This window comes from Triplophysa rosa, linkage group LG11 (assembly GCF_024868665.1).
Source record: "Triplophysa rosa linkage group LG11, Trosa_1v2, whole genome shotgun sequence".
Taxonomy (NCBI): domain Eukaryota; kingdom Metazoa; phylum Chordata; class Actinopteri; order Cypriniformes; family Nemacheilidae; genus Triplophysa; species Triplophysa rosa.
In genome coordinates, this window is record NC_079900.1 from 21,066,195 (window position 1) to 21,093,871 (window position 27,677).

Here is a 27,677-nt window from a genome sequence, read left to right on the forward strand (position 1 = left end):
TTATTCCCCATTATTACAGCATGACCAGAGGTGGGAGGGCAGCATTTAGCACAGCAGAAAGTGCTTTATTTACACTGCATGAGGACATGACCCGGCAGCAGTCTAGTCTCTGTTCACCTCCTTAACCCGCTCCTTTGTGCACGTCTAAAGTTATTCATGCGATAACAGTGCAAAAGGCAGAAGCTTAATGCTCACGCGCACAGTCTGTCACGATCCTTCAGTCAGATCGCTGCACTTCTTGTGAGGCCGCTGTTTAATTGCAGTGCAGGATTCTGCTGAAAGATGCTATTATCTTGCTAATGGGCACCAAGATTGAGTCGATACTGCACTCAGGCATCTATTAGCAGCTTCTGTTTTTATCTCCCTAAAAGCCTTTCTGCCAGGCTAACGTGAATGCATGCTGTGTGTTTATCTCCTCTGGTCAGGGGGAGGTCTGTTTTAAAATGTGGCGGGCCAACAGGTTTAAAGGTTTGATGAGTCAGAACATACGTTCCGCGAGTTTGCCGTTGTCAGCGCTGTTGCTATGCTCTGCTGTTGCTTTTTAACAATTCTCTTATGCCACCAAGAATCAAAATTTACATGCAATTATTTATATAAGTTACTTTTGAACCAATTGATATAGAAATGATCTAGTTCCCTTTTTCGGAGGCCATGCCGACGCATCCGATACAGGAATATCTCATTAATCGCATCCAGAATAAAAGTTTGTGTTTACATAATGTATATCTGTGTACTGTGCATATTAATTTTGTATTTATAAATACAACACATACATGTAGTTAAGAAAATATAAATAAACGTTTATATATTAGTTAAAATACATGTATAAATATATACATGCAAATATTTTCTAAATATGTACGTGTACGTGTTTATAAATGCAAAATTGTTATGCACAGTGCACAGACATATTAGAATATCAGTTGTTTTTATTTTTTCCTTGTCAGCTCTGTGTACAATCTCACTCCAAATCAACTTAAACTGTCATCTGATTGGCTGTCAAATATTGGTGGAGACATGCTGAAAATGTGTAGCGTCATACCTGTATCGTGCACCTAACTAGTTTCTTTTTCTTTTCTGTGCCTTTAAATTTCCTCAAATCAAAAAATCAATCAAGAAATGACCTCATACAAATGATGGTGAGAATGTCAAACTGAATGTATCTTGGCGACTTTTTGGCAGACAGAAAGGAAACTTGGTGATGAATGGATGAGCTGTGGAACATGTCCTGAGGGTCCTAGTTCATTTTGGAAACTTTGCCCCCTGGTGGATATGAAATGGAGCTTTGCAAGTTGTTTATGATGGTCCCATCTTGACCACTGCTCGTTTGCCTTTGTGATAATGCTCTGTTTTTTCTCTCAACAGTGATCCTGTTTTGTATGGCGGCCCTCATCTTTCCAATAGGATTCTACATCAATGAAGTAGGGGGACAACCATACAAATTACCCAACAACACAGTGGTGGGCTCCTCATATGTACTGTTCGTGCTCTCCATTTTCTTCACGATAGTGGGGCTCCTTTTTGCGGGAAAAGTCTGCCTTCCTGGCTGAGGGAACATTCCCAGCAGGGACATCTGGAGTGTTCAAAGTGATTTCGGAGGAAAACGGCACTTGAGGAGCATTTACGGAGGATGGTATTATATGGTAATAACTCGCTGAACTGCACAACGACGATAAAAACAATGAATGCACACAATGGTGCATCCGGCTACATGCTCTCCTTTGCCCAACCTGTGCTTATTTAAACCCTGTCTTTATGTTGCATTTTGGGCGTAAAAGTACAAGGGGCCATCCGAAAACAAAAGAGTGCACCACAACAGCTGCTTCCACCACAGTTTTCTTAATTTCGTTGTTGTCTCAAGGATTATAGTTTCAGTATGTTCCATTCATTCAAGTTCTGCAGTTTGTATACACACATGTCGCCCCCTGCCTTTGTAGAGAAGAATGACAAGACAGTGGTGAGGAACGCAGGCGGAGACACGATAGGGCCTTGGGCCATCAAAAAAGGGTCACGGTTGTACATCCTCAGTGAGAGGCCCAAGAGCTGGCCAAGGCAAAACACTGTTACAAAAGAAGGAAAGGGAAAAGGGAACAGTATTAAAATATTTTTTTTGCTTGAACACTACATGAGGCAAATGCACCAGGACTGCCGGTCAGGACCCTGCAAAGCTTTACCTCGCTCTTAAACACTCAGATATCGACGGATGTGTCTCTAGTTATGACATCCATACCAAAAGAAACTCCTGCCTGCATTCAGTGTTGAGTCAGTTCAGTTCGGTTGCAGGCGGACAGTTGTGGTTTGACTTTATACCTGGTCATCATTTTTGGTTTGATCCCTAGATTTGCAGAGCCCTTTACTTGTTTGGTTTCATTTTGCTGATGTGCCATAAATCTGTTTTTGTTGTATGAACGCAAAGGGCAAGAGTTTGGTTTTTGGGAGCGCACTGTGCAGTATAGCCATTTATTAGGTGATGCACTACAAATGTACAAAAAGAGAACTCCTTACCTCATTATTTTGCATTTCAAACTATTTCCCCCATAGTTTACCACGACAAAAATGTGTGCCCTGTAAGTTATGTTCTGCTCGATCATAGACATTTCATCAAAATGCTGTGATAATGGCAAAATTATTTATCTGACACTGAATAAAAGGAGATCAAGAAAGTGTGTGTTACATCAGTTGTTCTGTTTCTGAAGCGTTCCCCCATATGAATAAGAAGTGTGAGCTTTAAGAGTGTATCTTTACAGTCGAACAAAATTACAATCTCTGTTTATTTATGACTTATGAATTTGAAGGTTACATTTTTCTCAAAATAACCTATTCAAGTTTTTTTCTCTCAAATGTGCTTTGATTTTGTTTTATAACAATTCATTCTCAGTCCCCTGTACATTCTTTCCTAAATGAATTTACTTCTTTGGGAGAATGCACTTTCCTCTGAAACATTCAAATTCATCATAGTAACGGCAAACCCTGATACATTTATATTTATTAACTATTTTAAGGATTCTCATAAATGTGCAGAGTAAAAGCTTACATTTAGAGCGAAAAATGACAAAGGTGATAAAAATAGGAACACAAAAAATATCATTCGTTTCATTCAGGATTTGTACAATTGCTCTTGGCAAAAGGTATCTCACTTCTTTGTAGCACTGGGACCTAAATTAATGTGAAATGTCGGTGGCCTGCCGTGGAAGACATCACCTTCATCCTAAAGACTGCACCTGCTTGGGATTTTTTTTTTTGACACCCATCATAAAATGGAAAACAATAATATGCGAATAATGAAAATCTGTTATTTATGGTTTGAAAAGGGAAGGAGACCAATGCATGAATAACAGTATTATCTATCAAAGGATGTTATCAGTGCTTGTGCACAGTTACTGTTCAAGAGCTTCTTATTACTGGCAAGACAGACTTTTCTCTGCTTCTCTTTGTTTCAATATTTCACTGTACACAATTAAAGGCATACAAGAAAGCATACTGCCTGAATTGACCTGACATTTACTTAATGAGCAATCCAGCTATAACTTTGTGTTCCTTTGATGAAAACGCACCAGATTTTGCATGCACAAAGGCTCTGGCTAATTGCATTTTGTATCGTTTTAGGAGGAATACGATATATGGTTGCTTAGCAACTAGCAGTTGCATTACTTGTTCTGCCTACTGTCCTGTTTGAGCTAGAAGCTTAATTTCACATCAGACTGCCGCTCCTGTTTGGGAACAGATCTGCGTCAATGACCCACAGGTTTAGGCAGCAGTAGATTTGTTTTGATTATATAAACTTGTTCATGTTATAAATAGAGTACCATGCATAAAACCTGTCAGATGAACACTGAATTAAGTTGTCTTATCACACCTGTCTCTGTACAAGCCTTGCTATGTAGGAATAAAAAAAATAGGAAGCCGTTAAAGGGACAGTTCACCCAAAAATGAAAATTCTGTCATCATTTACTCACCCTCGAGTTGTTCCAACCCTGTATACACTTCTTTGTTCTGCTAAACATAAAGATATTTGGAAGAATGTCCGTAACCAAACAGATCTCATCCCCCATTGACTCCCAGAGTATTTATTTTCCCTTCTATGGCATTAAATGGGGGTCGAGGTCTGTTTGGTTATTGACATTCTTACAAATATCTTTGTGTGTTCAGCATAACAAAGAAATGTATATGGGTTTGGCACAATCTGAGGCTGAGTAAATAATGACAGAATTGTCGTTTTTGAGTGAACTATCCCTTTAAGAACATTCAAGTCAGTGGGTGTGTGGTTTAAGGAATGGTGTAGGACATATAATATATTTTGTGTTCCACAAAAAAAGAGTCAAATACAGGGTTTGAATGACGGGGGTGAATAAATGATGACACAATTATTACTTTGTGGTTAACAACTGTGCACCACAGCATGTTACTGTAACAACCGTTATTATATTATTATCTAAACATAATTATTATACACACGTGTTGGATCCAGTTTCAAAAGGTCTAGAAATTATACAATAAATCAAATATGTGCATTAATAATTATTTGATAATCTTTCAATATCAAGTTATAGTTAGTTACAAATACTCATCTTTACAGTATTAATATATGTTTCAATAAAAATGACACAATACTTGTACAATCAGTTTTTTGTTTGTTTGACTCTTCAAATGCACAAAGCTCCGTTTGGTTCATTTTAAACGATTTCTTTCAGGTTCTTGCGTGAGCTGTGATCTCGTTTACCGGAGTTATTTTTTGCTTTTAGAAGCCGTTAAACCTGTCACATTCACTTTAATGTAATGAAATACTCGTGTTTTAAAACTTTCTCAGCCAAAAAACATTCTGAATAATTTTTATTTTGGGGGTGAACTATCTCAAGTAATCGTGTTTATAGTTTTTCACAGCTCATACTCTAATCTAAAATAAATGATCTTGTAATAACCCAGAAGTAGGTTTATTTCACTCATGCATTCACCGACGATCTACTTCTCTAGCAGGTCTAAAAAAGCACCACTGAAACATGGCGGCTGATGTCTAAAGTTATACAGTTAGAGTGAATTCAGAAAATGAGCATCCCATAGACGTTTATTTAATCATATCTTACATGTACGAATAAATGTTTTCTGTAAACATGATCGAGTTCGCGCCGAGCTCTCGTGTTTCAGCTGCTCAGTCGGTTGTTATGGAGATGCGTCACGCAGCCCAGTTGTCAGTCACCGTTCGAACCCAACAAGGACGTTGACTGTTTTCTGCGCGAGGACGAACGCAGCGCGTGAAGGTAAACATTAATAAGCGCTCAACACTTCGCCATGGTAACCGTAGCTTCCTGCAAAATACCACAAATACTGCACTTATTGTCCACTAACATACCATTCTCTACAGGCATACAGCTACTGCCACTAACTATGATAACTTGGTGAAAGAAAGTAGCTTAGTCCTTCTTTTTTGTGTGATTATTTATTGTTTACAATTGTTTATATTTAGCCTACATGACGGTTTTTATGTGATTATCGTGACAAGGAAGTTATAATGTTGTAGAGCAGGCTATCTTAGAGTAACGGGTGTGTGGTTGAAATCTAATGGTCAATGTTCATCCCAGGATTATCTCACATCACTGCGATCATCTCAGTATGGAGCACAAGTGGGTGAAATTACTTTTATGCATTCAGCTGTGCTAGATATGCACAATGTAAAGGATTTTCTTCTTTCCCCTTTTCTCCCTCTCCATTTCTTTCTTTCTTTCCGTCGGGCCTGAAAACAGTATTCATGAAGCCTCGTCTTCATGGGATATGAGAGACAAGTGCTCTGAGAAAACCTTCCCTTTGGTCTCCAGAGAAACTCAGACTCAAGACATCATGGTGACTGCATTCTGTACACGTTTCTTGCTTTTTGTGCTTTTTCGTGATTATTAAAGAATTATCTGATCACAGTTACTTGTGCGTTTGAGTTATATTAGCTTCATGTTTTTTTCGTTGATCAGTTTGAACAAAGTAATTGAATCTAAGTAGAGGCAGATGACATCGTTCTCTCATCTCAGTTTTGCTGTGTGTGTGTGTGTGTGTGTGTGTGTGTGTGTGTGTGTGTGTGTGTGTGTGTGTGTGTGTGTGTGTGTGTGTGTGTGTGTGTGTGTGTGTGTGCGTGCGTGCGTGCGTGCGTGCGTGCGTGTGTACTGTATATATACACACACACACACGTTTCTGTAGTGTGCTGGATCACTGACCTGTCATTGTTGATCTTCAGAGGGTGCAGATGGATCCTGGTGTATTTGAAAGCTCAGTGAAGTGGCTGGAGTCGAGCAGTCTGGAGAACCGTGGACTCACTCTCTCACACCTCCTCTCACTTTGCACCACTACACATATGTAAGGCTGCAGACAAACATTACACTCAACCAGATACACAAAACTGTCCACGCTGAGACTGACGGAATGCAACAAAACGAGAACGCTTCTGTTCAAAATAATGAAGCTGTCTACACTTGAAGTGTAGGTAATGGGCAGATTTCTTCTGGCGTATGCCGTACCCTTAACTCCTCACACATTATCTGTTCAGACTGTTTTTGTTGCAGGATGTGTATAGGTGAAACCGACTGGTTATATTATAATTACCTGCTGTTCTCCAAAACAAGAACGCAAGAGACAGCTCTGAGATCAGACTCTTCTAAAAATCTCTTTCTACAGAGGTGCACAGTTATTTACCCACATATAATATATAAAATACTGTTCGGGCTTTCATGCATAGAAATCATTCTGATCAAGTCAGATAGAAATATATTTTAAAATGAATTTGCATTATTTTTACGACAATTAAAGCCCCCGATGCCCTCCAAGAAACTGAACACAAGTTACAAAAAACAAAGAATTCAATCATCTTTATTAGGACCTCCAGAGTGCAGTCAAAATACTGTCGTGATTTTAGTCATGAGAGATGTTTTTCTTGTTTTTGTGGTGACCTGGACATGTTTCGCCCAACCAGGAAGCTATAAGCTGTGTCCTCTGTGTGTGTGTTCTTGGCAGGCCTGACGGTGGATATCAGATGCACATCAGCACAGAATCACTCGCTGACTTTGAGGAACAGCTTTACATGTGCGAATCATCACATCCTCTTGTACAGTTGCTATGACGATGCTTCACCATTTTCAGCATCAGTGAATGCAGTGCATGTGATTGTGAGAATAAATGGAGAAAAGGGTGTTGATCTGTTCTCTGCAGGGCTATTGAGGTGTACCATGATCAAATAAAGTGTCTCACTCAAGGAAGCAAGAAGGTAAACTGGATCTTTCTGATACACTCGCACCACAGCCACAGATTGCTATCGGTCAGAATGTGGAATCACTTGCATTGACAAAGTTCCTGTGGTTCTACCGGGGCTGCTGCTCATTCTGGCTTCATTTTTTTTTTACAAAAAAGTGGAAAATCTGCTTTGTACCAGCTCTGAACAAATCTGGAAACTCGAAACATCAGGAGTCAATGGTCTGATGTGGCCCTGTCCCAAATATCACACTAATGTCATAGTAATGTCATCATTTGGCGCTGTTTGACAATTATAAACTTATTTTGTTCACAAAATGTTATTTGTTGTTGATTTGGTGTGATTCCATCTATTAGGTGTTCGGAGTGGTGAATGGATCTCGACTTGGAGTACTTGTTGACACATCTGATTTGAACTGTTCTGAAGAGAGACTACCAGATCTACAGCAACATCTCTTAGTAGGATTCAGTGCTTTCATTTTCTTGCTTTATTTTGCTCGTTTTAAATATAGCACTACTCATGTTATGGTCATTCTTTCTTTGTTCATCAAAGATGCTCATTGAGGAGCAGTTACACTTAAAGAAACAACTGCATCTGCTGTCCTACAGCACAGAGGTCAGCAGCCTTTGGAACAAACCAGTAGATACCTGTCCACCGAGGTGAGTGGTGTTATATCTCTCCATCTCTACCCGTTTAATCCAATGTTTTTTTAATAATTCAATAATTTTAAGGCGATCAATTATGTGCAGTATTATTTTCATGATTCATAAAGACAGTAATGATTATGCAAACCTCTTTGTGCTGTTCAAATCAAGCCGATTGCTTTATTTTAAGTTTGTATTTTTGGGATGAGTGGGTATATGTGAGAACAGTTTGTATGGATGCCAAGAATCCGCTAGGGAGAATAGTAAACAAATCTGAATTGTTTTAAGTACCCTGACAGCATTATAAGCCCTCGCAGGTGTTCCCAACATGAACACTGTTTCAGAATTAGGAAGAAACATCTTTTTGGCCAGCGGCAGCATCACATGTTTTGGAGAAGGCAATCCCAGAATTCATTCAGTGCATCCCAATTCGCAATTGAAATAGAATTAGGATGTCCCAAATCATAGTATGCTGAAATGAGTATTCTCAAAGTAGGCCATCCGGATGGTCCACTGTTTCAGGTTTAAATTCAAAGTGCAGATCCATGGACACTCAGGCCGTTTCTCAATATGCGTTCTTCAGCGGTCCTGTGCCCTCGTGTTCTCGCTCTACGTCATCAATAACCGTCAAAGTCAGGTTCCAATACTCAAGGACACAAGAACAGAGAACACATGAAAGTACCCGGATGTGTTCTCGATATCAAGGATGCATCGAATGCAGCCTTGCGCGCCTACGGAATCCGCTTGAAGTCCCAGAAGTCACTGTGGCGCGTCCATCCAAGTTCATTCTTCCGAGGCTGCCTCCACAAGAACACAAGTCCGTTCGTTGCGTTCTTGGAATTGAGAAACGGCCCATAGACAGCTGATATTACCCACAACTCACCGTGAGAGGGCGGCGTTATTCTGACACTACACTGCATTAATACAATTTAAATTAAATAGGATCATTAATAAATTTAAGTATACAGTAAACATTACATAAGAAATAATGAATGAATAAATACTTAAATGCAAAGAAGAGATGTATTTTGATGTTCGTGACAGTTAATCATCACAGTGTCGTTTTGGCAACAATAGCCACTTCCGTTTTGCGTTAGTATGCCCCAGTGTGTACATAGAGTTTTGCTACGTGTTAAAATGTATATACTTTTCCATAACAAAAACACTACATACTTTAAGGGCACAGTATAAGTAGGCGATTTGGGACGCAGCAATTTTGTCATGCAATATGAAAAAAAACTCATCCAAGAGGGCAGACAGGAAATGTCAATGTATAAATATGATTTGATACCAAGAAAATAGATATAAAACTAGTTCTAGTAAAGTAATTTTAAATAAATTAATAAGTTATTTTAAACAAAATTTGCCTAGTTCACCCAATATTTGTGTGTGCTATATAGGAGTATTGTGTTGTTAGCTTAGCAACATGCTAACATCAAATATGCCTCTATATCACCATCTCTGTTTGATGCATAAATCTGCAGGTTACTTTATATACTTTTCATTATGTTGGCCTTGGTAAAGAAAGTCAAATGACATCAAACTGACATTTCCCACAACATCATACTTGACAGCTTATAACAACTTCTAAATCATTATTTTAGGTTTACTGTTGTGAATCGCAGTAGGATACAAAGACAATTTGAACACTGATTTTTTATTTACTTGCTTGCTTATTGTCAAAGTCCTTTTAAGGAAGGTCTCTGAACTCGGCAGCCATATTTGCAACACATCTTGGCACTTATTTCAGTCGTAAAGGAAAGATAAAATCCTATGAAAGGGGGTAGAGCAATATCTCAAAATTGCTGTTTTGGCAAGAACACATTTCAAACCAACAAATAAACATGACATCAACTCAGTGGCAAAGCAAGTCAGGTCTGGGCCCATATGCAAAAACTTTTAACGGGCCCCCTCCGTCTGATCGCGACTGCATTGCTCATTACTGGACATCGGTTGTTTACTCAGGTTTGTTATTTAAATGTTGAAGCGCGTAAATCGCGCTCTAATAGTGACGGCAGACCCCAAGGGAGCGCAAAATCCCAAGCGCCAGAAAGAGGGAGAAAGCGACGCAGCCAGTGTTTTGCACTTGTTTTTACACGCGACATGTGAACGGCCCTAACATTTATATGATAATACAGTTGTCAAACATTACAAACACCTACTTACATCTGGCTCTTTCACTCTTCCAACCTCGGCTTCTGACAACACAGCAAATCCTGCCTTCTATCATTTGATTGGACAGTAATTCTCGCCTTCCTTCATATGTTTGGCCACCTCAATCAGATTGACATTGACGAGCTCATTCAGAGTCTATATAAACTAAACTTCATTCCGTTTCGTTTCAATGGATTATCCATGTATTAAATGGATGCCTACTAATTGGGACTTTATTATTAAACACCTGTTTAAAATATTTTCTTCATTTTGTTGAAAATAAATCCCTGTATGATCTGATTTGTGATGTGAAAATGTAGTTCGGTAAAAGGCGGATTTGAACTTGCATTCATACGAAGCGCCAGAACTACTTGTCAGGCGTCTACTCACTACGCCACTGAAGCTACTGGCAAAGAGATGTCATTTTTACACTCTACATTGTTTTCTGGGGGAGGACCCACTCACATCTGCCCATGGGTAGACCAGATCTGAGATCAGTCCTCTAGTAATTTTCTACAGACGGCCATGAATAAAACTTGGATGCGGGCCCATATGCACCTGCATACCCTGCATACCCAGACGCTACGCCACTGCATCAACTGTACCATAAATTTGTTTTTTAAGGTCAAATTGTGATAAAACAATACTTTTCCCGGTTGTTTGAGCTACGACGCATAATTGATGTGTTGTAAGGTGGGACTTCCCTTTGCTGGAGCGGCCATATTGACTGTTGCATCTTCTCCAATCCATAATAATGAAAAGGGCAGTTTGTTAATATATAATCTTTGTTATTGTTTATTTCTAACCAGAAAATGTTACGGATTGGAACTTTAAAATGGGTTAGGTTTTGGGTTGGTTCGTGGTTTGTTTTATTACTCACAGTGCATGTAGAAATGGACTGTCAAATAAAACACTACCAGACTGTATTTCATTGAATTGTGAGTCGATTCACTATAGGTCGAATGCTGTTTTTTGAAGGTCATTGTCTACGCTCTTAAAAATAAAGGTGCTTCAAAATGCCATAGAAGAGCCTTTTTTTGTCTAAATGGTTCCATAAAGAACCTTTAACATCCCAAGAACCTTTGTGCTGCACAAAAGTTTCTTTGTGGCGTAAACATGTTCTTCAGATTATGAAAATGTAAGATGGTTCTTTAAAGAAGCTTTGACTAAATGGTTCTTCGTGGAACTAAAAACGGATGGCATCGCTATGAAGAACCTTTTAAGCACATTTATTTTTAAGAGTGTATATACAGTAGGTTTTGAAACACAGCTAGCTGTCTGAGACAAAGTGATGATGTGTTTGTTTGTTTGTGCTATATGCAATAAAATATGGATGAGTTTGGTGACGGGACACATCACATGTGTTGTTACAGGCTCAGAGAGAGTCGTGCGTGGGCTCTGCAGCTGCAGGCGGGTGGAGGCTGTGATCTTCTGCAGGCTGTGCAGAAAGTACTGATCCACTCACAGCTGGACACACTACTCATCATCCTGGCCACTCGGTGCGAGTTTGTTTCGCGTTAATGAAGCACTGTTTCTTAACTTCACTTCACCCAGCAGTCATTCCTTCTTTCACATTTCCTTAAATAATTGGCCATGTCTGAAGAGACGGTTTAAAAATGGCTGATGAAACCCATTTCCTCTCTCAGCATAATAGAGCACAGTAGAAAAAATCCCATTCATTTTCTTCTCAAAGAAATTGATTTTTAGCTGTAATGCACAAAGCCTTTAACACAGACCTAGCATGAGCTCTGAGGTTGTTAGGTGAAGATATACGCTTCAACAAAAGAATCAGTGTGTGCTATGAACATTTCACATATTCATTTTAATATCCCGATTCCAGTGAAATAAATTAATATCTTTTTTTCTCAGACTCAGTCTATTTTCTCCTCACATCTATTGTTGAATTCACTGTGAAGTGTTACACGTACGACAACACTAAAGTGAACTTCACCAGATTGACTGTTTCCATAGAAACGACAGAAATGGAAGCAGAAGGAACCGTTTAATGGAGTTCACACATATTTCTGTTTGACATCCCATTTTATTTTTAAACAAATTCTTGGTACACTTTTTTGTTCTTGAATATTTTGTTTTGCACAAACATACACAAGTTATTTATTCTAGTACATGCTGCAAATAATTTTATTTAGCCATCATTCGCATTTTGTGATTGAAGAGACTATAATCTGTGACTACAAATGTAAACAGCACAGAGCAAAACCTTCACATTTTCTATAGGGATTTCTGAATCCATTTAGAGAAAATAATAGGAAAAATACTTCCGCAACCGAGGCTATTGAACAAGCAGCCACATTCTCTCTCTATACCTGCACTATATCAATACACCAATTATGTGTATACATGTTTATATGAATGTATTTCATTTTCAGCCCTGATCAGACGGTAGACATGATATGTGATTATATAGCTCAGAGCAGAATGCCGTCTGTTCACGCTGTCGCCTACAACTGCAGTAGCCCGGACGCTATCGTGAGTGTAAACTTTACTTTATTTAATATGACTATCAATGTTACGTTTACCATCACCGTCACTGATTGACTGATTTTCTCTCAGGAGACTGTGAAGCGAATGGCAGCAGTTACTGGGGGGAAATATCACTTGTTTTCAGCCGCACTGGTAACATGCGTGAATATTCAAACAAACATTCAGAATGAATGTGAACACATTCACATGAACCGTTTCGTATATTTCATTGTCTCTCATTGACAAACGTGTACTGTTCAGACCACACTTAAAGTCCCAGTGAAATAAAAAATTACAACGCCTAATTTTGCATGAAATATTGCAGTGTTTATTGTAAATAGTTTATCAATGTGGGTCATTCTGTTTGTAAAATCATGTGCCCTCATAATCTTCAGTTGAAATCTGAAAATGCACTTCCATCCTGTAATGACATTCCATCTCAAATGATGTATGTTAGACGGCTTGGGCGGAGCATCCGTTAACTCCTCCCCTTCCACTGTAAGTCTGCTACCAGTTCCATTTCAAAATGCAACGGCTGTTTTTATACATCCAATCAAAACGCAGAGTAAGACGAAAGCCACGCCCACTATTTTTCTCATTAGAAATTCCATTTCACTCGGAAATGTGTCAAAATATGGAAGTAAAAAAGATGGCAACTTCCGGGGACTTTAAATGTATGCTTGCTATTACACAAGATAAACATTAGTGGAATGTTAACGTGGTTTCTGACTGTATTTCATAACGTCTCCATTTGTTTGTACACTAGGGTGTAATAGACAGCAGTACAGATGTAGAGATGCTCTGGACAGAGATCAAAGCTGCCCGAGATATACTTACCCATATTCACAGCATGCGTCATGGTCGATTCCAAGGCATACCTGTCTCTGTTCAGTCAGAGGTGATGATACATTTCAGAATCGCGATAAAATACTGCACTTAAAATCCTTAGCAATAAACATCTTTCCTGTGGCTCAGTGGTTAGAGCATGGTGCTAGCAAGCCAAGGTCATGGCATCGATGCCAGGGGATTGCACATACTTAGAAACAATTGTATAGTATAATGCAATGTAAGTCGCTTTGGAAAATGATTTTGTTAATAAAAATCAGATTTTTCTATATTAATGCTTGGTGCTAAAGAACACCAGTGACCAATGCCATAGCATTGTGATGGCAGGAATGGTTGAATAGTTCTGGACTGAACGTGACTTTTTTCTCTTTTCAGATCTTCATGGGTTTGAATGGTCTCACTCTTTCTGACTCCTCTCCTGTACCATGTTCTGTCAGCGCACCACTGTATATCCAACTCACAGACCTTAAAGCCATCAGCTCTAGAGAATGGCTAAATATCCATGGACTGAAGGGTAACATTGCCTTTTTTCAATCTGTGATGAAAGAAGCAGATTTAGAAAATCGTACATACATACACATCGGAACTTGACGAACAGTTGTGTGCATGCAGCTCAGAAGCTGGACCTGTCTCAGCTGCTGGCTTCTAATGCCTATTCTCCACAAAGGGCATTTGTGCCAATCCTGGGAAAGACTGTTTCTTCTACAGTTCATGAGGTGATGTTTATCTTCTCACGCAATGCTCAAGTCTTGATAAACTGTTAAACGGAGACTTGTGTTTGTTCACAGCGGGTCATGGTGCAGTTTGAGTGGTGGGATGGAACAGTGAAGAATTTGCATGTTGATCTTCCATCATTACAAAAGTACCAGGTATGTATCATTCCTGGAGTCATTTTTAATCGCTGCTGTTTCGAGGTTCTGCGGTGGTCACCGGTGACACCAGTGGGATTTCTCATGTACTTCAGTGATATTTGTTAGGTGGCAAAAAAACATTTTTTGTGTGCTGTTTCATTACAGCAGGGGGATACTCCACCCAAAAACGAAAATTCTGTCATCGTTTACTCACTCTCAAGTCGTTCCAAACCTGTATAAATGTCTTTGTTCTGTTAAACACAAAGAAAGATATTTGGAAAAATGTAAGCAACTCGCATTTCTGGGACATCATTGACTACATTAAATATCGAATCATTTTTTTGTTCTGTTGAACACAGAATGAGATGTTTTGAAGAATGCAGGAAAACAAACAGTTCTGGGACACTTTTGACTAACATTTTTCCTACTATGGTAGCCAATGATGTCCCATAACTGTCAGTTGCTTACATTTTTCCAAATATCTTCCTTTGTGTTCAACAGAACAAAAACATTTGTACAGGCTTGGAACAATGTAAGGGTGAGTAAATGATGACTGAATTTTTATTTTTGGGTGGAGTATCCCTTTTAGTCTTTGCAGAAAGATACCGACACAGAGCCCAAGCATGTGTTCCTCCCGTTTCTTAAATCTGGTGCTGTTTCAATTTTATCTTTCATGTGATGTGCAGAAGAAGCTCAGTACTGCTGTGCGTCTGTTTGAGAGGAGAGTTTATTATCTGAATAGGACAGGCAGCTTGCAGATATGGGGCACTGTTTGTGAACAGAGGTAAGGACTCTTCACCTAACGTCAGCATCTATAGTTGTTGAAGTCTGAAGTTGGTGGATGTGGCCATGTCTTTCAGGGGGTGGGTGTTGAAGTGCTAGAGACTCCATGGCCCTACTGACTTCAATGTCATTTGAATATTGGAGCCCTAGAAGAGACAAATTATTCTCATTTAACTGAACAACGAGTTCAAACTGAACAAAAGTGTGTAGTGCAATATGTGTCCTCATATTTTGTTGCATGAAGACTGTAAACTTGATTGTGTTTATCTTCTGAAAGTTAAACTCCTTATAGTACATTAGAAAACAAACATCAGACATCTCAGATTAAAGTCACACTCTGTGGTGTTTTTTATTCGTGTCGGTGTCTCAGCTGCTATCTCTCTGTCTGTCAGGGTGCAGGTTCTTCTGGACATGTCTGGGATGAATGTCCACTATCAGCTCCACATCCAGCATGCTCTCCGGCTCCTGCTACAGGAACAGCTGGCTAATAAACACAGCTTCAATGTCACTGTGTAGGTCGAGCACACACACAAAACCGGTTATGATCTACTTTGTCATTTGGTCTTAATATCTCAAGGATATTCTATATTTTTATATTTCCTCGTTTAATACTAAGAGAAAATTTAAATGATGTTATTGGTAGAAACTTGGAATAACATGCAATTATCATAGTAGTATCACTCAGTATACGGCGGTCAATCACATGACTTATACAGTAACCTTCATGAGTTTGATGAACATTGACAGTCTGTTATTGAATGAACACAGTATATTTGTTCTCTTGGACCACAGACCATGCCTTGAACGTTTGTGTTTTATAATTCCTCTTTTGTAACTTTAAAACAATATACTGTATAGCAAGTATGTTGTCAGCTGACTTGCAGAGACACGAATCTCAGTCACTGTATTATTATTGTGATCATTTGATCCTGTATTCAGACCAGTTCATGGTGGACAGGAAGATATTTAATCATATATAATTTGTGTCAGTTTTCCCTTTTGGTGTGTTTTGTTAATGATCTTGTTGATGTGGTTATCACAGTTTTGGATCAGATGTTAAGTCATGGCAAGAGGAGATGGTTCCCCCCACCCATGAAAACCTGCAAGCTGTTTGGCAGTAAGAGATCTGCTGTACTTTCTGTGACTTCTTTACTTTTTCTGTTGTTGGTGTCTGATAAGCCAAGCATCATAGTCATTTACATAAAACGGAATTAAAACAGGAAAATAATCCAAAGATTTACATTAAAGAAAGAACTTTAATTTTACCAAACCAAGTCATATTTCCATTAAAATGTATATTATTAACTGTAATGCAGAAATGATTTGATGTTAAATGTTGAATAAATGGAAACTATTTGATAAATCACAAAGTCATTTCTTGTACTGCCTTAATACATTAAAATATAACTGAGATTCATGTACATTTTAAAGGGTCCAGTGTATGAACTTTAGCGGCATCTAGTGGTGAGGTTGTGAATTGCAACCAACGGCTCACTCCACCCCTCCCTTTCGAAGCACTACGGTGGCTGACACAGAACTAAGATGTGGTCATGTTTCCGCTTCTTTTAAGAAGGAGATAACGTATTTTAGAAAAACGCTCTCTAGCAGTTTGTCCGTTAAGGCCTACTGTAGAAACAACATGGTGAATTCCATGTAAGGGGACCCGCGGTGTATGTAGATAGAAATAGCTCATTCTAAGGTAATAAAAACATAATGCTTCATTGTGTAAGGTCTTTATACACCTCTGAACACGTAGTTATTATGTGCAGTATATTATATTGCATTTTTGTCAATAGATCTTCCAGAAAATTACACATTGGACCTTTAAATGAAAACATCACAATACAGCTTGACAATATGAGGGAATGTACAAAAAGCATAAAAAAGTAAAAGCTTAATATTATGTAGTTTCTCTTTTTTCTTTAGTAGAATCAGATGTGACCTGGACATGTTTTCATTTGTTTGGATGCACTTAGGAACCAAAAGACCTGTAAAAAAACATGTCAAATAATCAAACCGTCACTAATAACAAGTCAGTCCTCTTCTTATTTATTAAGCCATTAGCTATGTTCAATCAACTCAAATGAACTGTTTTCCAAAGTTCAGCTTAGTTTAATTGAAAGCAGAAAATGGATGCAACCTGTCATCTTCCTATACTGACGTTTGCATCGTGTCTGTGTCTGTAGTTTAATTGAAGCATGAAGCCTTTTGATGGGAAATGTTTGTAGTAGATTCTCTTGCGATGTGTGTGTTTCCTTCAGATGGATTCAAGGAATGGAGTGTGCCGGGGGTCGTAATACTCTGACTGCTCTGCGGCATGTTCTAAGAGAGGAACCATATGGAGAATTCACAATGACTCAAGGAGTTTATTTACTCACCACCGGAATACCAGATCAAGATATGGTTAGTCTGTTTATTTTATACTGGAAACCAAAGGCTCTGTCCCAAAAGGTACACTTTTGTTTCTTATGCATCCGTGAAGCTCACAACACTGCAGAATGTCCAATTTGACAAACTGTGTTTAATCCCATGTAAGACCAACATATGAGAAATTTGCTCAAATCCTTTGCACATTCAGAACTATTATTTGCATGTTGATTTAATATAAAAGTGCTAATGTAGCATCCTTTCCAAACGTGACTTTGTCACTCTCTGCTGCCCTCTATTGTTTATATCTGTAAGATGCAAATGTGTAACCTTATTTTATCCTATTCGGTTTAATATAAAATGTGTGGAATTCATTTTTCTGGTCATTCGCATTAGAAATCACAGTGTTTTGTCTAATTCTAAGGTTGCTGTCCCTGCTTATGTGTCTGAGCGCTGCCGCACTGCAAACCTCAGTCTCCATGTGTGTCTCTTCACCGGAGAGGAACAAACTCTCTGCTGCCCTCCGTCCTCTAGCTCTCCCCGAACTGACACTGCCCGGGCTCTGCGTGACCTGGCACATGCGGGCAACGGGCGCTTTCTTTGGTTGACTGAGACAGGTGAGAAGAGGTTGAAATAAGTAATAACAAGATAACTTTAACATAAAAATAAGATACCGGAGTCTCAACAAAACTTATCTGAATCCTGTTGTTTTAAAATGAACAATTCTACAATTGACATATTTTTAACAAATAAAGTGGTGTAAGAGTGCAAAGGTTTTTTTGTTTGTTCAAGCAATATTTAGTTTTGTTCTCTCTTTAAAGTGATAGAAATCTTTTTGCATTCTCTGGAACAGTGTTTTTCAACCCAGTATTTTAACAGACCATAGTAGGAAAAATTACTTTATCATTTTGTTTTGTTCTGTTGAACACAAAAGAAGATATTTTGAAGAATGTAGGAAAGCAAAAAGTTCTGGGGCACTTCCATTGACATTTTTCCTACTATGGCAGTCAATGGGGTCCAAGAACTGTTTGGTTATAAGCATTCTTCCAAATATCTTTCTCTGTGATCAACCGAAATTTAAACAGATTTGGAACGGCTAGAGAGTAATTCAAGACAGAATTTTCATTTTTGGGTGAAGTGTCCCTTTAAATATATTCTTGTGCACAATAGGAGATACACGACTAGACAAGATTTAAAACGACATTTCCGATATTTGGAGATTGCTTCTTTCTTTGTTGACATTGGCGTAACTCTTTGCCTTTGTGTCATGTGTATAGCACATGACGTGTAAGTCTGGTGAGATTTGCGACAGGAAGTCTTAGGTTTGTGTGTTTGTGTGTGTGTGTGGTGGAAAATATGAGCCTGTGCCTCGTCTTTCCCCGCAGGCATCGTTGAGAGTGATGACATCGATGTCCTTATCGAAGAAATGGAGACGGCTGCTAATTACTGTCAGAAGGTGAGATCAGAAAAGTCTGTTTGTGACGCTTTTCTAACGTGACCTGTACCTGACCTCAATGTCCTCAATGTCTAAATCATTCATGAGAAACCAAAGTTTGAAGCTGATCTGCAAGAAGGGCTCATCCAGTTCGCTGTGAAACGTAACGTCAAGAAAAGCAACTTCACCAAGCAGCATTTTATATCAACTTTAAATGAATTGAAACTGATATTGTTTTTTATCGGTATTGTTCATGTTTTCCATGCAGTGTTCTGATTTAGTGGACTGTCTGATGCAGAAGAGCTCCAGTAGAGGATCAGGAAAGAGTCGCGTTCAGGAGACGAGTACCCCATCCATCAAACCCCAGATCTCGACCCGCGGCGCCAAACTATCTCCTCCTAGACCCACAAAACTCAGTGTTGCCAGACTGGTCAGATCATTCTCTAAATGCAAACATCTATCTGTTTTACACATGATAGCCCTGCTAAAAGTTCATTCGGGTTCATTTTACCCATGGTTGGGTCGAAAAGTGACAAACCCAACCGTAGGGTTATAAATTAACCTGTTTCAATCCATTCGATCTGTGAACTCATTCTGGAATAGTTAAATGATGATGTATGATGTGAACAGGAGAACAGGCAGAAGATCAGGTCAGCACAGAACAGACTGACCTGGAGGCCGAGCAGTTCTAAAGCTGATATCCCAGCAGGTGTGATGCTTTACAATCCACACTAATCCACAGTGTCATTATTACACATCCATATAACAGGCAAGGAATAACAGCATGACCCCCATCAGCTTCAGAGAGCATTTCACTTTCTAGATGTATCCCAGCTCTCACATTGAGTGTTATTTGTGGGACACGCAGTGCATTTCATTTGTATTTTCAGACTATTTTATGGTCTTTTTTTAGTCCCTTCGGCTGATAGCAGCACACCAACAACACCATCAAGTTCTGCCCATCCGAGGAGAAGCAAAGTATCTCAGTCTGTCTTCTACATGGAAGATGGCAACTTAGGTTAGTAGCGATAGAATGTTTTCGTATTTGATTCATATTGCAAAAATGAGTCCACCCCATTTCTACATCAAATTGTGACATACAGTATTGATTGTCTTACGTTAGGTGTCGTCTTCAAGAAATATCCAAAACCAAAAAGTGTCCGTAAATCTATCGCCGCCATTAAACTGCCAAAACATGAAGAGCTCTGTTCAACTAAACAGGTATGACCCGTCCATCTCAGTCATCTCATTATGTCCGCTTGACAAAATATTTTTTCTGGTTCTTGTAGTGGCTGAAACGATTTGGTATCAAGAATCTGAAGTTGGACCTTGAGAAAATGCTGTCTGGACCTGAATGCTCTCATACTGGCAATCTGGTGCCATCTGTCCAAAAGAGAGTGTCTGCTAAATACTGTGCCATTTTCCCCAGAGTCCAAATAAACGTAAGCACAGTTCACACCAGTGATACGGTACAGACACTATGATATGTGCTGAGTATGTCTTTATGTTTATCACAGGGGATTGCGAAACACTTGCATCTGACTCCAGCTGAGTTAAAACAGTATCTGTCAGAGACTGAGAAACTGATGCAGCGCTACACTCAGAGAATGAAGTGGTTACTGACAGGTACATCACATGACTCATTACAAAGCGCTTTATTATAGGCCGCGGCTATTTACACTAAGTTTAAATAGCAGTAGGTTCTGTTTACACTAAGTGAAAATAGCAGCATTTCTTAGCGATATGCTATTTACACTAACCGTAAATAGTAGCATTTTCTTTGGATTATGTAGAAATAGTAGTTAGATGCTATTGGTACTTATAAATAGTGGCGGATAATGTTACTATTTGCACCTCAGTATTGTTGTGCATTAAACATTATGTAAGGGATAATGTACCGGCAGCCAGTTGTTATCATAGGGCAGTGTGATCAGGACCCGACACGAAGCGGAGTGTCATGATTCTGCCTCATCATGTCATGTCTTTCTTGGTCTTGTAGCAGGATCATGGCAGAGCCTCATGTTTTGTGTGGAGAGAGACATTTATTGTTGTTGTGGCTTGCCATACACTCTCTCCGGTCGTCTCTGTTCCCGCCCTCTCGTTTCCTCATTATTGATCGTTAATTAGTTCATGCCATGTACCTGTTCACCTCTTGATTTATCCCCTTCATAATGACCTTGTGTTTTCTGTCTTGTGCTGGTTCATTGTGATTGTATGGTGAGTTCCTATGTCTTGTCAAGTTTAGTCTAGTGTAGTCATTTGTAAATGATGTCAGGTGTTAACTTTAGTCTTGTTTAAGTGTACTTAGTCTTAGTCCTGTCTTGTCATGTTATTATAATCCCCTGTTTTGTTTTGTCTTTATTATTATTAAACGTCTTGTTAACCCCTTACCCGCTGTCTGCACCTGGGACCTCTATCCTTGTCTCACCACTACGATCATGACAGCGGAGTGTCTTGTATCACACTGAAGGGGCTTATTTCACAATAACAGCCGGCTGCTTGTACATTATCCCGCTTAAAATGTGAATTTGAAATTTTATTAGCTCACTTTTACCGAATGCAGACCTTCCGCGAGAAAAAGCCGTTTACTTTCGGTTTTAAGGTTAGAAACGACATTCAAATGTCACGAACAGGCAATTTGATTGAATCATTTGTAAATATAATGTCATATATGTTATTAAAATACACATTTATATTTAATTTGTCAAAAAAACCTGTCAAAATGATTTGCTGCACCGGGTTACCGTGCGTTAGTTTTGAGAGGTTGTTATCTGGGAATAACGAACCTGCAAATGTCTCGACTGGCCAATCAGAATCAAGCATTCCAACAAGCCGTTTAATAAGCAACAATAACAGAGTGTAAATTATGAAGGTATTTCAGTAGCAAAACTTGAGAGCATGTAGATTTTAATTTGTGAACTTGTAAAGTAAGTATTTGTACCTGTACACTAAAATGTACACTCACAGCCCCAATGTCAAAACTTGTCAAATAAAAAACTGAAGTTGAATATTGAGATTTGCACTCGTGGACAAAACTCACAAATCTGTCTTCTGCATTTGAAGTTGCAGAAAAATAGTCACAAATGTGTAAACTGGCATTTACAAAATACATTGGCAGATACAAATGCATAGCACATATTTACACGTTTTCCTAGATTCAGATTTGAAGTGCAACCACAAATAGGCATCTACAACCTCTCAAACTGTCACTGCAGTTTCAAATCTTCCCGCCTTGACTTTTGCTACTACTTTCGCGATAAACCCGTTGCAAAACTAACTTGTGCACTTGAAAGCTCAGAGGCGAGAGAAAGAACGGCATTTGATGACGTCAGGGCTGAGCCACACCGCCCCCTAATGGCGGAAAAACCACAATAAATCACTAATACAGTATTTAATTTAAGATGAAACTCTAAATCAATAAATACATTTTCCTTAACAAAAATACTACTTACGGCCACTTTTTTACTATAAATTAACTTTTCTATTTTATTCTCTTTTATATTTACTGCAGTATATCTTTGTTCTATGTTTGTCCTTTATTATATATTTATTGCTTTTCTACCCCATCTGCAAAATATAATTTTTTTACAGGTACATACTGTATGACAATAAAGATCTTGAATCTGATAAGGGTGATGTATAAATTAGCAACCTAATTAACAACCTAACTTAGCTGAAGCAAGTTCGCTGACGATAATGATCAAAATTAAAAACAGAAAATGTACAGTCAGCCTGTCATTGTGTAAGGCTCCTATATCAGAATGATCAGAATCAGTTCTTGTATAACACTGAAGGGGTTTATTCTGCGATAACAACAGACTGGATGCATTATCCTGTGGCTAGTAATTATCACATGAGAAAATAATTGTACACTAAATATTGATTAAATATGTTTAAGCTCATCTGTTAAAAATCTAAACCTTCCATGAGAAAAGAAACTTCCAGGTAAACCCACAACCCCAATACTGTATATGGTGGCATTGCGCAGTCCTGCATACAATTTCTGTTCATTTTCCCTTTATTGAAAATAACAAAAAAATATAAAAAACTAGAAATAGCTTACAAGTGCAATAATGGTCAATAATACATTGCTCACTGAATTTAATTTACATTTATATTATACTACCAGAAACGTGTTTTTTTTTATATTAATATAATATTGGTAACATTATATCTAAAGCAATAATAATTCTCAAGCGTTAGGCGATAGAATCATAATGTTGAACTGTGTAAATGTACATTTTTATATAGTATATCAATGAACATTATAGTATACATAACGGAAAATGTAGTCAGCCTGTCATTATATTTTAAAACAAACCATAGTACACAACGGATTATCGATAGTATACAGAATGATATCATTAAAATACATTACGAAATGATATCTATACAAGATAGTATAAGTCATGGAATAATTATACATGATAGTATACATAAGTCTGATGGTTTCGCTTTAGTTATTTAAACATTATTTAAACTATTATTTGCTAGATCCTTTCATTGTGATTTTTCCCGCCATTAGGGGGCGGTGTGGCTCAGCCGCATGACGTCATCAAATGCCGTTCTTTCTCTCGCCTCTGAGCTTTCAAGTGCACAAGTTAAATTTAAAAAAGGATTAAAAAAAAAAAAAAAAAAAAAAAAAAAGAAGGAAAAATTAAAAAAAAAAAAAAAAAAATAAAAAGATAAAAAAAACAAATTAAAGATAAAAATAAAAAAAAAAAAAAAGAAAAAAAAAAAAAAAAAAAATATGCATTTGTATCTGCCAATGTATTTTGTAAATGCCAGTTTACACATTTGTGACTATTTTTCTGCAACTTCAAATACAGAAGACGGATTTGTGAGTTTTGTCCACGAGTACAAATCTCAACATTCAACTTCAGTTTTTTATTTGACAAGTTTTAACATTGGGGCAGTGAGTGTACATTTTAGTGTACAGGTACAAATACTTACTTTACAAGTTCACAAATTAAAATCTACATGCTCTCAAGTTTTGCTACTGAAATACCTTCATAGTAAATCACTATATTTATAAAAGTGAATATGCAAATAGTCTCTGCCAAGAAGGCAGGCTATTTGTACTCGGTGTAAATAGACACTCCGTATTAAAAAATTACACTTTTTATTTCAGAACTGCTCTTTGAAGAAATGTGTGATCTCATCGTATGTTTGCTTGTGTCAATGTATGAGATAAATTAGATTCCTTTGTACATTGGATGTAAGTGTCGCTGCTTTTAAATCAAATCATGTATTCATCTAAAGAAAAAAGTAATGTAACTTGCAAACAAAGTGAGCTGCCTACCTAGGTGGTATATTAGGGCATTAATGATAGTTGAAGTCTCCTACTAAGAAGTCTGTTCCAAAGATAGCATTATTGTATATTAAAGGGGTCTGATTTTGCCTATTTTTCAAAGACTTTATTATGTTTATGATGTGCTAAACAATAAGTGTTCATGTTTCGATTTTCAAAAAATGCTTTATACTGTTGTAGCAATGTTCGTATAAAAGGAGGAAGGAGGCGGGAACAAGCGAACATTAAATAAACTTTTTTAATACAATAACCAAACAACAAGTAAACGGCCGGCAGCCACCTCACAGTCGACTGCCGGCTACACAAACATAACTAAAACACATAATGTCCAGGCCTGGTCCTCTCTCGTCGTGCCTTCCTGTCGCTCCTCCTCTTATGCTTCCGGAGCTCCTCCGTGAGAGATGCGAGACCGGTGTAACGCACAACTGACACTCATTATCACTCGCGCCACCGGCCTCGCTTCGTTCTCTCACGGCTCTCGTCCCGCCTCCCTCGTCACAACTGTATATTACATATATCACCTGTGTTATACAACGTCATCTCCATTCTCAGAAAACAGGCTGTTGAGTTCCTGGTTCTATGAAGTCCCTCCTTCTGAAAGGCTCTGATTGGTCGAGCTGAGCCAGTGTTTTTTGTAATTGGTCTACCGCTTAGAGTGTGTGTTGAGATGTCCCGAACATTACCCTATTCGTGTTCCAGGGGGCAGGGTCAATGTAAATTTTGGGATTCACCCAGGAAACCCAAGACAAAGTTTGTTGTAGTCTTTAAAAAATAATTTCTGTTGAAGAAAATATCGTCCTTTTCTGTGAACTTTGAGCGTTGCGAGTTGGCAGATGTTGTTTATGCTCAAACAGCTATACTACTCACTAACTACATTTAAATAAATAAAATTCCATCAGACCTCCCCTTTAAAATGATTTTATAAGATGACTTTTGACCACATTTAAAGGGAGCATTCTAAAGGAATCCCAGAATGCACTGTGACTGTGAAATACTTTAAACTAGATTCTGACCAAAAGAAGAGAAATCTAAATTTTAAATTTAAAAGTTCATTTGCAAAAAAAGAATAAAAAAATCATATTTTTATTATTATGTTTGAGTCATTAGTACTTAATCAAAATAGCCCAGTTGCAGTTTGATTGAAATGACTTGGAATGCACAATAAAAAACACGATTTTTGAATTTGTTTAAAAGTGAAGTTATCGAATAACCTCTTACCCTAATATACTTAATTTAGTAACAAAAAATATTTATAAATAACATTTAAATGGACTATTCCACTCTTTGTGCTATATCTGTCTGAGTTATGTCTTATTTTTGTTTTGTGTATTCTTTCTACTATATTACGTTGTTAGCCTTTCTGTTAAGGTCATTATTTCTACACTCTGACTTGAAAAAGCACACCTGTGTTTATATCTGTGCAGGCAGCAGGTGTATGTTTGGAGCAGTGCTGGAGAAGACAGTTTGTGTTCTGCTGGATGTGTCTGGATCTATGGCCTCCTGCCTTCCTGAGCTCCAGAAAGGACTGGCTTTGCTGATCTGGGACCAGCTGCATGCAAACAGCGTGAGGTAAATTTCTTGTATTCTAGATGGCGAAATGGTTAAATAATATATCTTGTGATATTTATGCATTTGCACTGCGACTACTTTTTCCAGCAGTCAGTTGAACAATGATTTCAACCAAGAAAAATGTCTAATAAAAGTGAACCATTCCTTGAAAACCAGGCTAAAGTCTCGAAATCAAATTTTGACTCATTTTGATCATTAATTTTACTATAATTTAAATCTTTAACATGGTCTTGCAAAGTTGTTACTGCAATAACAAAAGACATGTTAAGGATGTGCCACCTGGATATCAAACAGCTTTGACATCTATTATCCAATGCTGCGCACACGTTCACGCAACAAGAGAGACCTTGAATATTAATATTAATAATACCATGTTTTGATCGTTTTCATTTTGAAAAGAAGTGCCATAATGAATGTAGAATCAAATCATTAAAGAATAATTCTTTTTCTAAATGAAAAAGAAAAATGATACAGAAAAGGAATAGCAAAAAACATTCCTGTGTGTGTTCATGTGTGTGTGTGTCAGGTTTAATATGGTGGTGTTCTCTGGTGAGGTGCGTCTGTGGCAGGCAGGGCTGGTTCAGTCGACTAAGGATCTGTGTAGGGATGCTGTACAGTGGTTGAATCAGCTCAGTACACACGGAGGATCCTGCACCCTTCAAGCACTGCAGGTACCTTCAAATCATACTGCACTGCATCATGGGAATGAATGAGTTACTACATCAAGATTTTTTACTGACATCTGCTTCACACATTTTGCGGTACATGCTTGTTTTTTGCAGACTGGATGTGGTTTCGAAGATGCTGTGGGTCTGTATCTGATCAGTGATGGAAGGTCTGACTCCAGCCACAGTCTGATACTGAGAGAGATCGACACACTGAGACGAGAGAAAAACCTCACTATTCACACCGTCGCAGTCAACTCTCGTGACAGGTGATGAAGCTGTATGTCTGTGTTACACACTGCACCTAAATCTCTTTTTTTTTTCATATTTATCTTTTTTTATCACGATCAGAGCGTGCTGTGAATTTCTGAAGTGCCTGGCCCATAGAACAGGCGGTCGATTCCATCAGGATCCAGACAACACAGATGCTGATCTTCTCAAACATCTGTCAGATCTGCACGCTGCAGTATGTACAGTATATGCTGTTGTTTGGTGACTTGAGGGGGAAGAACATGTTTTAAACGTGTTTATGCTTTCCAGAGGATTTGTTATGAAATGCACTGATTCTTATGTTTACAAATAAAGGATTCAGTCCTTCCAAAATGTGAAGGGGATGATCTAAGGAGACTAGCAGAGGAGATTGAAAAGCTGACGTTTTTCCAGAAACAAGCTAAAACTTTCAGGTTTGTGATGTCCTGAGTCTTTAACAGATAACAGAAGTGTTCGTGTAAAAGGATTTCTACTGCAAATAAAAATATGAAAACATTTTCTCATGTGGTTAATGTTATATCTTGTTATGCACATTATTAGATAGATGGGCAACCATTTGAATTCAATTTGAATACTTTTTTGGGGGGGACTGACGTTTGTGTTGTTTTCATAGGGAAACTATTTTGGCGTGTAGAAACCTGGAAGATTCATAAGCACCGATCTCCTGTTCAGCTTTAACAACTTTAACATACCATCAATGACTTCAATGAACTTTTAATAAATGAAATAAATTCTTTGATGGACTATTCTCGTAGACAATCTAGGTCTGGTAACATTAAAGGCATATACACTTCAATTAACAAAGGTACTATAATTCTGATATCTCAATCATTTTTATTATATATCAATACCATTTTAAATAAAACGTCCACTTTCATATTTCATTTCGTTTTTTCTCTGTTATTTATAGACAGCAAGTTCACTGTTATATTTGTACTGCATGTAGATCATAAAACATTGTTTGAGAAATACATAACAAAGCAATAACATCTGTTAATGTGTCTATGTGTTTCGTCATTCACAGTGCATATCACCGGATACTGTGTATACATACAAATGGAAGCAGATGTGTA

The 27,677-nt window shown here is 38.0% G+C and overlaps 2 protein-coding genes across 2 annotated transcripts in view; both read left to right on the forward strand.

Moving 5' to 3' along the window:
* mosmoa (modulator of smoothened a) overlaps positions 1–4,518 on the forward strand; it is a 40,718-nt gene extending 36,200 nt beyond the window's left edge. The window contains exon 3 of the mRNA XM_057347042.1: positions 1,366–4,518. Within this exon, the coding sequence (XP_057203025.1) occupies positions 1,366–1,550 (185 nt within the window). The 3' untranslated portion in view covers positions 1,551–4,518. The remainder of the gene's footprint in view (positions 1–1,365) is intronic.
* Positions 4,519–4,696: 178 nt separating this feature from the next.
* vwa3a (von Willebrand factor A domain containing 3A) lies at positions 4,697–27,582 on the forward strand. Its single transcript, XM_057346158.1, has 33 exons — positions 4,697–5,255; positions 5,577–5,618; positions 5,739–5,835; positions 6,218–6,336; positions 6,991–7,059; positions 7,186–7,240; positions 7,582–7,683; positions 7,778–7,884; positions 11,397–11,522; positions 12,414–12,513; positions 12,598–12,660; positions 13,274–13,405; positions 13,729–13,867; positions 13,966–14,069; positions 14,142–14,222; positions 14,891–14,988; positions 15,380–15,499; positions 16,030–16,104; positions 17,249–17,390; positions 17,779–17,971; positions 18,740–18,810; positions 19,058–19,219; positions 19,420–19,498; positions 19,703–19,807; positions 19,913–20,010; positions 20,079–20,231; positions 20,307–20,415; positions 25,525–25,669; positions 26,196–26,340; positions 26,452–26,603; positions 26,686–26,800; positions 26,920–27,017; positions 27,218–27,582. Exons 2-33 carry the CDS (start codon positions 5,608–5,610, stop codon positions 27,255–27,257), a joined length of 3,405 nt encoding a protein of 1,134 aa, XP_057202141.1. The 5' UTR covers positions 4,697–5,255; positions 5,577–5,607; the 3' UTR covers positions 27,258–27,582.
* Positions 27,583–27,677: the final 95 nt, after the last annotated feature.